This window comes from Rissa tridactyla, chromosome 21 (genome assembly GCF_028500815.1).
Source record: "Rissa tridactyla isolate bRisTri1 chromosome 21, bRisTri1.patW.cur.20221130, whole genome shotgun sequence".
NCBI classification, from domain to species: domain Eukaryota; kingdom Metazoa; phylum Chordata; class Aves; order Charadriiformes; family Laridae; genus Rissa; species Rissa tridactyla.
The window spans coordinates 5,253,013-5,265,301 of NC_071486.1; the positions used below are offsets into that span (position 1 = coordinate 5,253,013).

A 12,289-nucleotide genomic window follows, 5' to 3' on the forward strand; every position below is an offset into this window, starting at 1 on the left:
TTCCACACCGGGTGCAAGATGACTTACGAAATAACCCGAAGAGAGCGTAATAAGGCTGTTAAAACCTGTATTTGTCAAATTGTCATAATGCAGGGTTTCTTTTTCAATTACAATTGCACGTGGAAAGGGAGAGAGCAACCTGTTACCTGTAGCTGCGGCTGCACGATCGTGTAAATTATTGGGTTTTTTTTCCCCGATTTCCCTTCCTGGGGGGGAGGGGTCATTGGGGGATAGAATAATTGTCTAAATGACAATAAACTGTTGTGGGTCTTCGTAACATTGGGTTGGTCAAAACAAATAGACGTAGTAAACAAATAAAGTATGGGCAGCTTTCTTTCCTGATATGTTTTCCCAGTGGAAGGTCTTGAGCATCAGGAAGCCGCAGGATGGGCAGAGGAAGGTGGTGATTTTCGGAAAAACCTTTGTGCAGGTGGGAGCTGAGCTGGCTCCTGCCTTCCCCAGCGCTGCCGGGGTTGGGGCAGCAGGTGAGAGGGAGGGGGAACTGCCCTCCTGCCCGGGGAGCGGGTCCCAGACACCGGCCCATTCCGGCTCCTGGGAGCGAGATTCCATCTCTGCCGGCAGCAGCTTTGAGTGGTCAGCAGGGCCGGCTGCGGGGGTTCATTGATGGAGCTGTGCGGGGACATGGTGTGAGACTGGTGACATGGTGCCACCAGCACCGTGTTCCTGAGCCAGGCATCCCGCTGCGAGTGATTTAGGTCCCTTGGCACATGGAGCAATTAGTGTCCACCGGGCGCCGGCCGTGACACCCCGGGGACTGGCGCCACTCCGGGCTGCTGCGGTCCTGGGTGCACCGTGTGTCCTCCATGGAAACTGGGCGGCATCGCCGCGAGCTGCTCAGAGAGGTCTTAATTGCTGGCACGTGCTAATTTCTGCAGCTGGAAACATGACAAGAGGGGAAGGACTGGCCCTGCTGGAGAGGAGCGCGGCGCAGCGGCAGGGACGGCTCTGTCGGCCTTTGCCGCGTGTGGCGGGGTGGATGCTGGGCTGCGCCGGGTGGTGTTCGTGCCGGGGGTGAAGTGTGGCAGATGTGCACGGCGTGTCCCACCGCTGCAGCTCGGCCATGCAGCCCCGGGTTCCTTTGGACGCAGGAGGGGACAGTCCCGGGGGTCTCCCGGCGCTGGCTCGCTGGAGACCTCGTTCTTCCCTGGGGACAGGCACAGCCGCGCTGCCACCCCAGCGCCGTCACATGGGGGGCGTGGGGAAGCGGAGGGTTTCTGAGAGCATGTCTTCCATTAACTGAAAGGGAAGTTTGTTGTTTTTTTTTTTTTTTTTTTTTTTTTTCCCCTTCAGTGCTACTTTTGACAATCTCTAACCTTGGTATTATTTTCAAAGACTCCCACGGCAGCCCAGCTCCCCTGTGCAGCCACGTAAGACCTATTGCAGTGAGTAGATTGCGGTGAAGCATGTGCCTAAGGACTTTGACAAATTGGGGAGTTGAAATTGCCGTTACAATAAGTGGATGTTTACGTTCCATTCTTAAATACCTCTGGAAAGCTTTGCTTTTATTTTCTTAAGGCGCTGAACACGAAGGAGACTGTAATGCGGTGCCGGTGTTCCTCCGTTGGGTTGGATCTGCGTTTCCAGAGGTCTCGTACTGTTTGCCTGTCTCGGGCAGAAAGTGTGAACTCTTGCTTGGGAATCGCTTGAGTGAATTTGGGGCTCTCGAATCCCAGGACTCTAGCCGTCTTGCCAGATTGCAACCAGGATTTCAGTTTGTTCTGTGCTTGATTCTTCTCCTAAAAGAAATATCATGGGTAGCCTGGGGCGATACTGGCTTATTTACAGCTTGCTGCATCCTGGTCTCATGTACTGCGTGGCTGCCTGGGAAGAGATGGGCTGTGCTCCTAAAGATGCTTTTTTTTTTTCCCCTTTTTTTCCTTCATGGAGGTTATATTTTTTGTTCTGTACCGGCCTTGATAGCGCATCCCTTCACGCTTTCTGCTCTCCGCTAATGCTAACTTCTGAGCAAGCCCACACAAAATCTGGGAGCGCTGGCGGGATGTATTCCCAGCCTGTCTCCGGGGAAGGTGGTGAGTTATGGAAAAGGCAGCAGAGCGCTGCGCTGGGAAATCCGTCCGGCCCGCTGAGCATCGCCCAAGACACAACCAGGCTTGTTCGCAGCAGGTCTGGATTTTGGGATGCTGAAGACTGTGCTTTAGAGGGGAGCTGCTCTCCTGGCCAGATGGAAAGCCCCTCTGCTTTGGGTAGCCCAGGCCAAAGTGGTGTCAAACATTGATGCACAAGATGAGGCTCGTGTAGGGAGTTTCCAACGGTCTTGTGGCAATAAAGTCATCGAGGCTTCTTGAATGCCGCTGTTGGACCCGCGTTCTGCTGCCGGCCGAGGCAAGCGGCTGAAGGAGGCGGTGAAGGGCTCCAGTGACGGTGCCAAGAAATGAGCAGCATGTGTTGCTGCAGGCTGTGATTCTTGCTGCCGGTTTGCATCTGGCACCATGGTTTGACGTGATGGGCATCCCTGGGCTGGAGACGTGCTCAGGGCAGGAATTCGGCTGCGGTACCTCGCGGGGAGCGCTGCTCAGCCCTGAGTCCTCACAAGCTGCCCGGAGAGACCGCGGCGCAGTCAGCACAGTCCTGTCCTTGCAGCAGGTCATTTCCCACGAGGAGACCCAAAGGTGGCTGCTGGGCTTCACCGTGCAGCTCCTGGGTTGGTTTAGCTCCCTGTATTTCATTTTTTTTTTTTTAATAGATTTTCTTAGCCCACTTGTGAATTTAAATTTATTTCAGCGTCACACAAGTCCTTGCTTCCATCTCACTATTACAGGAGCCGTTAACTCTGCCACAGGCTGTTCTAGGTGGATGCTGAGGTTGAGCGGGTGCTTTTGTCCTGAGAGCTTTGGGCTCGGTGTCGCAGTCCCAGGGGAGGGAGATGGGATGCGGGGGGGTCCCCAGAAGCACTTGCTGCCTGTCTGGCTGTGGCTCAGTAGCTTTAGCTTTGTGCTCTGGGTTTCCCTCCCCTCCTTGTCCCCGCTGCGTGGTGCAGGCAAAGCACCGGAGCCTCGAGGGCTCTGCAGCTGCCGAGGCTGTTCTTCAACTCTTGGGGTGGGGACACACGAAATCCCTGCCCGTTTGTGCTGGCACCTCCTTTCGTGCCTTCCAGCAGGTTTTTGGAAAGGAGCTCGCTTGTTCTTGTGTCCGCATGATGCCCGGGCTCTGCCGTCACGCCGGGCGCAATGGTGGAGGGTCGCATCCTGACGTTGGGTTTCCAGGGTGTCCGTGGCCTTCAAAGCCCGTGCTGTGGGGCTCCGGGAGGCGGCAGTGGGGCTCGGGCTCTCACTGGAGGCTGCTACAAACCTGCTCTGCAGAAACCCATCCGCAGCCGCGTGTTCCAGGTGCCTCGGCAGAGCCTCCCTCCCTCCCGGCTCCCCCGGCACTCCTCTTGCTCTCTCCCTGGCTTGCGTGTCCCTGGAGGAAGGTGGCCGGCATCCTGCGAGCCCTGCTTGCCTGTCTTCAAGGCTGGGAGCCGGGGGCCAGAGATGCCTCCTGGGGCGGGACGTGAGCTGTGGGGCACCGGGACAGACAGGGCTTGGTGGTGGTTCGCGTGCTTTCCTCCAGCGTACCCCAGAGATGCATGCTCTGGCCCTCTTCAGCAGAAAGCACCTTGCTTTTCCCTTTTTAGATGGCCTGTAACGGGCACCGTGGTCCTGCTCCCCTCTAGTGCAGGTCTTGCAGCCGCTTGGACCCCAGGGCAGCATCCTCCTGGCCTGGACCCTGCTCCCATCCCGCGTCGGCTCAGCCCGTGCTGCCAGCAGCGCTGGGCTCTGCCCTGGTGCTTTATCCAAACCCGTTCATTGCCTTTCTGCTCAAACGCTCTGAGCCCTGGGTCTCCACGGCAGGATTGTGTTTTCCCATTATTCATTAGCGACATTTCCATGCGCGACCTGCAGGTAGAGCCCACCTACGTGCCCAGTCTGTTGCTTTGCCTCCCAAGAGGAAATTCCCCAAAACCGGAGCGAGAAGCAGCAGCCGTCGTCCTCCCGGCCAGCCCACGCGCGGGCAGACGCTCAACGGTTTGTGACACGGGCTGGGATGCCCGGACTGATTTATTAGCAACTGCTTTATTAGTCATGCAGCCGGCTTGCTGCTTGTGTGATTTTACTGCTCTGAGCTATAATTTCCAAAGCTGAGGAGGAGTAATCCAGCAGAGATTTAACTTCACATTCTGCCTGGGTGAACCTGCTGGAAGCTGGTTGGGGAGCACCCCAGGTTTTTAAGGGGTGCCTGGCTCGGGTAGGCAGAGCCACGGATGCTGGGAATAGGATGTGATTTTTTTTTTTTTTTTTTTTTTCCAATGGCGTTGCAAGAAGCAAAGAAACACTCGGCAGGTGCAGGTGGGATTTTTGAAAGCGGGTTTTAGAGGCTGGATTCTTTGCCCTGGTTTGTACTGGGATGGCTTTACTGCTCTGTGCCTCAGTGTCCCACTAACTGGTGGGGTTCGTGTGTCCCTCCACTGCCTGTCACTGGGGCCCAGAGGAGGTTTGGGGCAGGGACGGGGCATCCTGCGCGTTTGGCCTCTTGGCCGTTGGTACCATCTCCTCCTGTGCCATCGCGGCGGGTGTGAGCTTGGGGTCTGCACGGCCTCTCCATTCCGGCGTTTCCCAAGCACCAGCAGAGCTGGAGAGACGCGGCGTGACCCGGCACGTAAAACAGCTAAAGCCTGTCTCCTCTGATTTCAGAATGTAACGCAAACAGTAGAAGAAGAAAAACCTGAGCCTCCGACCGTCCAGGAGATCAAACAGAAAATTGAAAAATACAACGCAAAAGTTACCAACTGCCTGTTGATGAAGCTGGTATGTACGGGGCTATATTTTCTGAATACGCAGAAAGCCTGCTGCTGGTTTCCCTGGGCTGTGAGCTGAGCCGGGCTGCAGGGAGGCATCTCCGCAGCGAGAGGGCTTGTGCCTGCTGAGATGCTCCTGTCTTCCGTACCCGATCTGCTTTTTCTCCTGCTTGGGTTTCCTTAGCGTTCGTCACCGACACTTGAGATAACACACACACACCCCCACACCCCTTGCCTTGGTCCCCTCTCAAACTGGGAGCACTGGCACGGTAATCTCTGGCCAGCCTGCGCCGCGATTAACTTGCCACAAATAGATGAGCCCACGTTGTTCCGGGGGGGATGAGTCACGGGGAAGCGCGGGCTGCGACGCTGCAGTTCAGCTGTCGCAAAGTGGATTTAGAAACACCAAGTGGATTCAGAAAGACAAAGTGTATTTAGAAACGCAAAGTGGATTTAGAAGCGCAAAGCCTGTCTAGAAAGAGATGCTTTCCGCCTCTGCCAGGCTTGTTTCAGCAGAGGTCCAAGAACCGCAGTGGATGTTGTGGATGTCAGAGCTTTGATTGCAGACTTGCTTGTCGCCACCTCTAAGTCAAGCCTTGATGCTGGGTGGTGAGAAGACAAGGAAATCACCTCTTTTACAAACTGGAGTACGGCAAAGGGACCTTACAGAGAGGGGGAAAAGCTTCTTAAAGAGTGAAATAATTAAATCATTGAACTTCCGAGAACTACCAAACTCCCTGGTGCTTGCTAACAGCTGAAAACAAACCTGAAGTTTATTTAAAATAGTAGCTCTTACAACAGTTCCCTTTGTGAAGCAATTTCAAAATGCACAGTAACTTCTGCTGGAATGTCTCGCCCATTGATTTTTGCCACCCCTTGATTTAAAGGAGTCATTTGTGACCCAAATGTCTACTCTTGAGTTACTTTGCTTGAGGCTTAGAAAAATACAGTCTTGAGACTTATAGAATCATAGAATCATTTCAGTTGGAAAAGACCCTTGGGATCATCGAGTCCAACCATCATCTCCACTCTACAAAGTTCTCCCTTACACCGTATCCCCCAACACTAAACGTTTCTAAACGACTCTGAAACACATCCAGGGATGGTGACTCCACCACCTCCCTGGGCAGCCTATTCCAGTGTCTAACCACTCTTTCTGGGAAGAATTTTTTCCTAATGTCCAGCCTAAACCTACCCCCGGGACTTGCTGCAGCCCCGGGGCTTGGCTGGGCTCAGCTGCCGGTGGTGGCCCTGGGGTGGGACCGGTGGCCAGCGCTCCCGGCTCCCGAGGTGCATCCCTCGGCTTGTTCCCGGTGGTGCCCGTGGATGGACCGTATGGAGCCAGGCTTTTCTTTTGATTTTTGCAGAGCTGAGGGTAGGGCAAGGGACCCGCCGTGGGACGGGCTGATCTTGAATGGTTTATTATTACAAGGAGATGTGAGAATCCGTAAGCAGGGAATAAAACGTGAGGAATACAGTTGGGAGATCTCGCTGAACATGAGGCGTGGAAACCTTCCCAGAGGTTTCAAATCCTCACTGAAGTGCAACTACAAATTACGTGTAATGGTTTCCATAACTGACTTGTAGAGCGGTGTTGGGTTTAAATAAGACGAGATCGCAGAGACGTGAGGAAGGGATGAGTCATGACCGAGTGGAAGGAACAGGAGAAAATCAGTAGTGACTAACCCAAAATTACTGGTTACTTTTTACATGATTAATAAGAAACCCTCAGCCTCCTGGCAGTACCGAGGGGTGGGAAGTCCTGCAGCCACTCCGCGGGCCGCAGCGTTGGTGACCAGAAAGCCCCTCATAGCGGGGGGCAGGACTAGAAACGTTCCCTGGAGCCTGACCCCCCTCTCCTTTGCTTTAGAATGATGATGGGACGTACACGGGTTTCATTAAAGTGCATTTGAAACTGCGCCGCCCTGTGACGGTGCCGGCGGGGATCCGGCCACAGTCCATCTACGATGCCCTCAAGGAGGTGAACCTGGCCGACATGACGGACAAGAGAACCTCCTTCTACTTGCCGCTGGATGCCGTCAAGCAGCTCCACATCAGCAGCACGACCACGGTGAGCGAGGTGATCCAGGGGCTCCTGAAGAAGTTCATGGTGGTGGATAACCCTCAGAAGTTTGCACTTTTCAAGGAGATGCGGAAGGATGGGCAAGGTGAGTTCAGGCCCTCGGACCCGCCAGCTGCCCTGTGGCCGATCAGTTTTTTTTTTTACCACTTTGTGTGCAGAAATGTACCCAAAGCATTCGTTTAGGACTCGGTGGTGTGTCAGGCAGGCAGTGCCTAAATGTCAGACGAATAAATGGCCTGACCACCACATGAGGTGATGCTGCTTAAGCTGATGGGGAATTACTGGTTTCCAGAAGGGGGCTGAAGCCACCTAAGACCTAATGGGGATCGTTATGGATCTCTGAGAGAGACTCAGCTGCTTCCACTCTGATCCTGAGCAGCACAAACTGCTTTTACATGCTGCAGTTGACCCTGCTGGGCTTTCCTCCGCCCTGGCAGCCGCGGGCTGACGGCGATGTCTGCGTTCCCTTGCAGTGCTCTTCCAGAAGCTCCCTCTCACCGAGTACCCCCTGTACCTGCGGCTGCTGGCGGGCCCCGACACGGACGTGCTCAGCTTTGTGCTGAAGGAAAACGAAACAGGGGAAGTTGAGGTACGTCGGTGGCTCTTTCCCTTGGCTCTCACATGAAGGCTCAGAGTGTCGCTGAGCACGTGGCGGCGTTGCGGAGCTGGGCCGTGCACGGCGGGGGCAGCAGGGGCTGGAGCCGTGCCATGTGAGCAAGGCGGCTTCTCCCCAACGGGGCTGGCTTTGCCTGCTAAAATCCTGGGTGTGATACCAGTATTTCTCCAAACTTGAATTATCAACTGAAAGGACTGCTTGTACCTTACCTAAAAAAAAAAAAAAAAAAAAAGTTTGGGTAACTTATTGCTCCTAAAATAAGTTGATTTTAAAAAAAAAAAAAAGCAAACTTAAACTTGAGCTGTGAAAATGCTGAGGCCAGTTTTGATGGCCAACCCATAATCTGTTTACAGAACCGAGCGACGCCATCCCAGAATGAATCTTCGGGAATTAGGTTAGCTAAACGCTGTTATAAGCAGTCCCCTAATTTGAGTGGAAGGCAGGGACACTCGGGTAAGAAGCTTGCAGTCAAGCTTTTGGTTGCGATCGTGCTCCCCGCTGTGACGAACACCATCGCTGGGAGCTGCCGCATCCCGTGGGATTCTGCCGCGGGGTGGCTGGGGCTGTGCCACCGGAGGAGTGGGGCTGCGGTGGGCAGGGACGCCGTGGGGACACCGGCTCCCCGCGGCACTGAGCCGGCACACGGCGGCAGTTATGAACTGACGGCAATCGTCAGCCTGTGGCCGGCCTGCTCCTCGCTGGCGGAGGTGGCAGCCGGAGCAGCCACGCTGCTGCACCCCGTGCCGGCAGCTTTGCTGAAGCTCAAACGGTTTTGATAACTTTGCAGTACAAGAAAGAGAACCGGCTCCTGCTGGGACCTCGCTCCCCCTTCATAAAGGGAAGTGGGAGTGAATGCTGCGTCAGTTGTTTCCCTAAATATTCCAGTTCCGTAGGGAGCTGTGCCGTCCCTTGCAGTGGGAGCTTTCATTCACCTGGGAAAAGATAATTCCCATGAAATCTCCAGTCTCAGGGGCTCAGGACTGGGATGGTCCTTTATGCTGTAGCCCATTATGCCAGCGCTCTCACAACGTGACGCAGTGAGATTAAGCTACCTGGAGATCAGATACATATTTAAATGTCTCTTATTGTTCCCCTTCACAGATTCAGGGGGGAAAAAAACCCCACAAAAGCAATAAAGTAACGGCGTGTGCTTACTTTCCCTCTGTTTCTGCTGTTCCTGCAGTGGGACGCGTTCTCCATCCCAGAGCTACAGAACTTCTTGATGATACTGGACAAAGAAGAGAAGGACAAAATCCAGCAGGTTCAAAGGAAATACGAGAAGTTCAAACAGAGACTGCAACAGACCCTGAAAGAAGCCCGAGGCAAGCCTGGATAACCCCTCAGGAGCCACTGGGCACCAGACTAAGCTAGATACTATTTTTAAAATGAAAAGACGCTTCTCAGGACACCTTTTCATCACTCTCCCTTTTCATCCTTCCATTAAGGACTGGCTCCCAGCACCCATAACACGAACATACAGCGTTTTCTTCTTCTGAAACCTCTTATCCCAGGGCCAGAGCCAGTCAAAGCACGGGAAGACGGTTTTAAACTGTGGCCGTCAACAAACCAAACACAGCTGCTGGTTCACTTTTCAGCTGTACCATCCGATGGAGAAGCTCCGTGGAAAACGCTGGGTGTTAAACCCCAGAGGAACATCTCCTGGCTGATGTTTTGAGCAGGGTAACGCTTGCTGTTCACACTCCTCCCAGCAACGCTCTTGTCCCCGTCCGGCCGTGCCGCGCTCACGGCGTGTGGCCGAGTCCTCGTTTCGTAAGTCAAGCGGAGGAAGCAGCAGATAAAGCGGAGGAGGTGGTTGCACCGACCCACGTGGGCGTCGCAGCTGTAACCAACGCCAGACGGACTTGTTCAGGGCTAAGATAGGCAGGGAAGGGTAAAGTTATGACACCAAGGCAGCTGCAACACCCAAACAGTCTGTCAGTAAGTGTTATTGAAACTTGGTAATATTAATTCGAGGAAAAGTCATCCATTTTGACTCTAGTTAACGTCCAGTTTTGGAAACAATGTGAATTAAAGCAAATACCCCTGATGCTTAGCTAAGATAGCCAGTGTTTTACCAGTTTTGTACTCTGTAGGATTTGGGACCTACGTTTGAACAGATTCTGTTTGAAAAGGGTAAAGATGATGGTTGGGGCATGGGCCAGCGGTTAGGTACCGAACGTTTAGCAATACATATCCAACAGATTAAGCCAGGAAAGCTCAAAACCCCTTTTTACAAAGCAAAGCGATTTTGAGCTACGGACAGGTCTGGCCCCGAGGGCGAGTTGCTGCGGCCAGGGCCAGGCTGTGGAGGCGGCACCGGGAGCACGGGCAGCCTTAGCGCCAGGGGACCGAGGGCGCCAGGGCTCAGCTGCTCTCCTCCCTCCACCCTCACACCACGGCTCCTCTCGCTGCCCTCCTTGCACTGCTCCCCCACCGCTCCTGTCCCTCGCACGCCGCCCTCTCCCTCCTTCCCTCCGCTCTGGACCTGGCGGCTTCTCCTTCCCTCCCTCCCCGCTCGCACGCGGTGCTCTGCCTGCACGGCCAGGGAGGGTCTCTCTCCCCCTCTCTCAGGGCTCCCACTGTCTCCGATGCACGCGCTGCGCATCCTTCTTAAAAATCCCTGAGCTGGAGCATCCGTTCCTGCCGTGACTCCAGCCAGCAACCCCCTTCTCACTGACGGCGAGCGGCGACTGCTGCAGGGCAAGGAAAGCTCGGGGGATGCCAGCCTGAGCGAGGACGGGCCCATGTTTAGTCTGTGCTTGGTACCGAGCACGACGCGCACGGCCAGCTTCAGCCTTCCCTCTGTTTACACAGGACACCGCAACAAAGCGTGGAGAGAGAACGGCACATTCACACCATCCAGGTTCAGACGGAGCACGTGAAAGGGTTTCACAGTGATGCGATGAAGGAGGCTCCCTCCCAGCTCGCTGTCGGCTGCTGTGACCCCACCTGCGTTGGGGCGGGAAGGGAGGCAACAGGTTGTTGGGTAACAGTTACCACAGAAATAACGTAGAAGAGTCCAAAATTTACCTCAGTGCCTTTTTTTTTTAATTTTTTTTCCCTTAAGTGTGAAAACTTTGCATTTGGGCTAAGACGGCAATTGGAAGGGGCTTTTGTCGAGAGGCCTTCTCAGTCCTGTCCCCACGAGGTACTGTTGTGATGAGGCTGCTTTCGTCCAGAGGGACGAGGAACTGGTTTGTTTCTTTCCGGAAGGTGACTGCTTGGGATTTTCATTTTTTGTCCAGATTTATACTTGAGTGTGGTTGTTTATAAACCGTAAGAGAGCAACTGCATCGCTTAAAACCCTTGGGTTTGTGTCAGTGCCGCTTTCTGCAAGCTGAGCTGCAGCTCCTGTTTCGGTCGGTGAAGGGTTTGCTGGCGGGAGGGGCCTCCAGCCGTACTGTACTCTACACCCAGATGACCTTTAACAACACGGCGGCAGCCCAAATACAGCAGCAATTTTCATGCTCTGGGGCTGTTTGTCCGCTTACAAGAATACTTATTACTTCACCGTGCACTTGTGAAGTAATTTAAGTAACATTTATCTAGTGCTGTATAAATAAATACTTCTGTTCAGTCAAGGGGAAGAACACTGTAAAAACTGCCATTGGTTCCGAGATGTAAGCTCCAGACGCTTGATTTTAAATCCCTTACCTTGCTGGCTAAAAGTTGTAAAGATTTCTTTTTTTGTTGTTGTTGTTTTCTACTAGAGTCTTGGTGACCGTCACCCTCTCCCCGCCCCCGGAACCCAGCATGTCTTTGACATTTTGTAGAAGGCATGGCTTCTTATGCAATTAACCGTGAATGCTGCTGAAAAACCTCCTGCAAAGGGGAGGGCTGTTTCTTTTTGTTTTTTCAAAATACGGGGCAGTTGAAGAATTGGTAGATCTTGAAACTCAAATCCTCAACGGTCAGTTGAGCTGTGTCTAGGGTAGAAGAATTGGCCCCTTCCTTAAGCGCAAAATACTGTTGGCAGTGCCTTTGGTTAGTATATTGTCTTGCCTAGGTCGTGTGAATTTATTTTTCATGTCTATTGTAAAACATGTAAAATAATGTGTATAGAATGGAATAGTAAAGCTTCTATGGCAAAGTGAAATGCATTTTTGCAATGCTGTAATTTATTTTTACTACTCCCTAGTAAATCTATGGCATTTTTAAAAAATGTCTCACTTCCTGCTTTTTTGAAGGTTCTGAAACTATTTGTTCATATGCAGACAGTGTAAAAGACAACGATAATAAAACTGTCCGTAATTGAAGAAAGCTCTTTAACTTCTTTTTCTGGCGCCCTCCTGTGGAACTTCCATGTATTAAGTCTAAAGGGAAGATACAGGGATCCTTCCTAGAAGTGAATTTAAATTGCTTAACCTTATTGTAAAGTGTTGAAGCTTCAGCTAAAGAGGTACAGAACACCTACCCCCATGGAACCTGAGCGAAGCGGTCCATTAATCTTCTCTTAATATTTTAGCTGGATTTGACAGAACTGCTACCCATGTCTACCTGTGATTAATTACAGTGAATGTCATACATTAGAATGTATTTTTATATATAGATAAAAATCATATAAACCATAAAAATCCAGCTAACAGAGCTCATTTTCAGTGCTGAAATGTCTGATATTAATTCCTGGAAATGTTTAAAAGGATAAAATCTAAAACCAAATGGGTTTTACTTGTGACATACACAATCTATGGCACCGCACACCGGACTGTTCCAGGACAACGCCTTGGAATGTACTTTGCTTACATTTCGGTGGAGTTTCTAGCGCCGTGCCTTT

At 52.6% G+C, this 12,289-nt stretch overlaps 1 protein-coding gene across 2 annotated transcripts in view; it reads left to right on the forward strand.

The window, feature by feature from the left end:
- RASSF5 (Ras association domain family member 5) overlaps positions 1 to 12,253 on the forward strand; it is a 35,234-nt gene extending 22,981 nt beyond the window's left edge. For both annotated transcript variants that reach the window (XM_054181282.1, XM_054181283.1), the window contains 4 exons: positions 4,713 to 4,826; positions 6,687 to 6,984; positions 7,373 to 7,488; positions 8,699 to 12,253. In XM_054181282.1, coding sequence (XP_054037257.1) covers positions 4,713 to 4,826; positions 6,687 to 6,984; positions 7,373 to 7,488; positions 8,699 to 8,851 — 681 coding nt within the window. In that variant the 3' untranslated portion in view covers positions 8,852 to 12,253. The remainder of the gene's footprint in view (positions 1 to 4,712; positions 4,827 to 6,686; positions 6,985 to 7,372; positions 7,489 to 8,698) is intronic.
- The last annotated feature ends 36 nt before the right edge of the window (positions 12,254 to 12,289 follow it).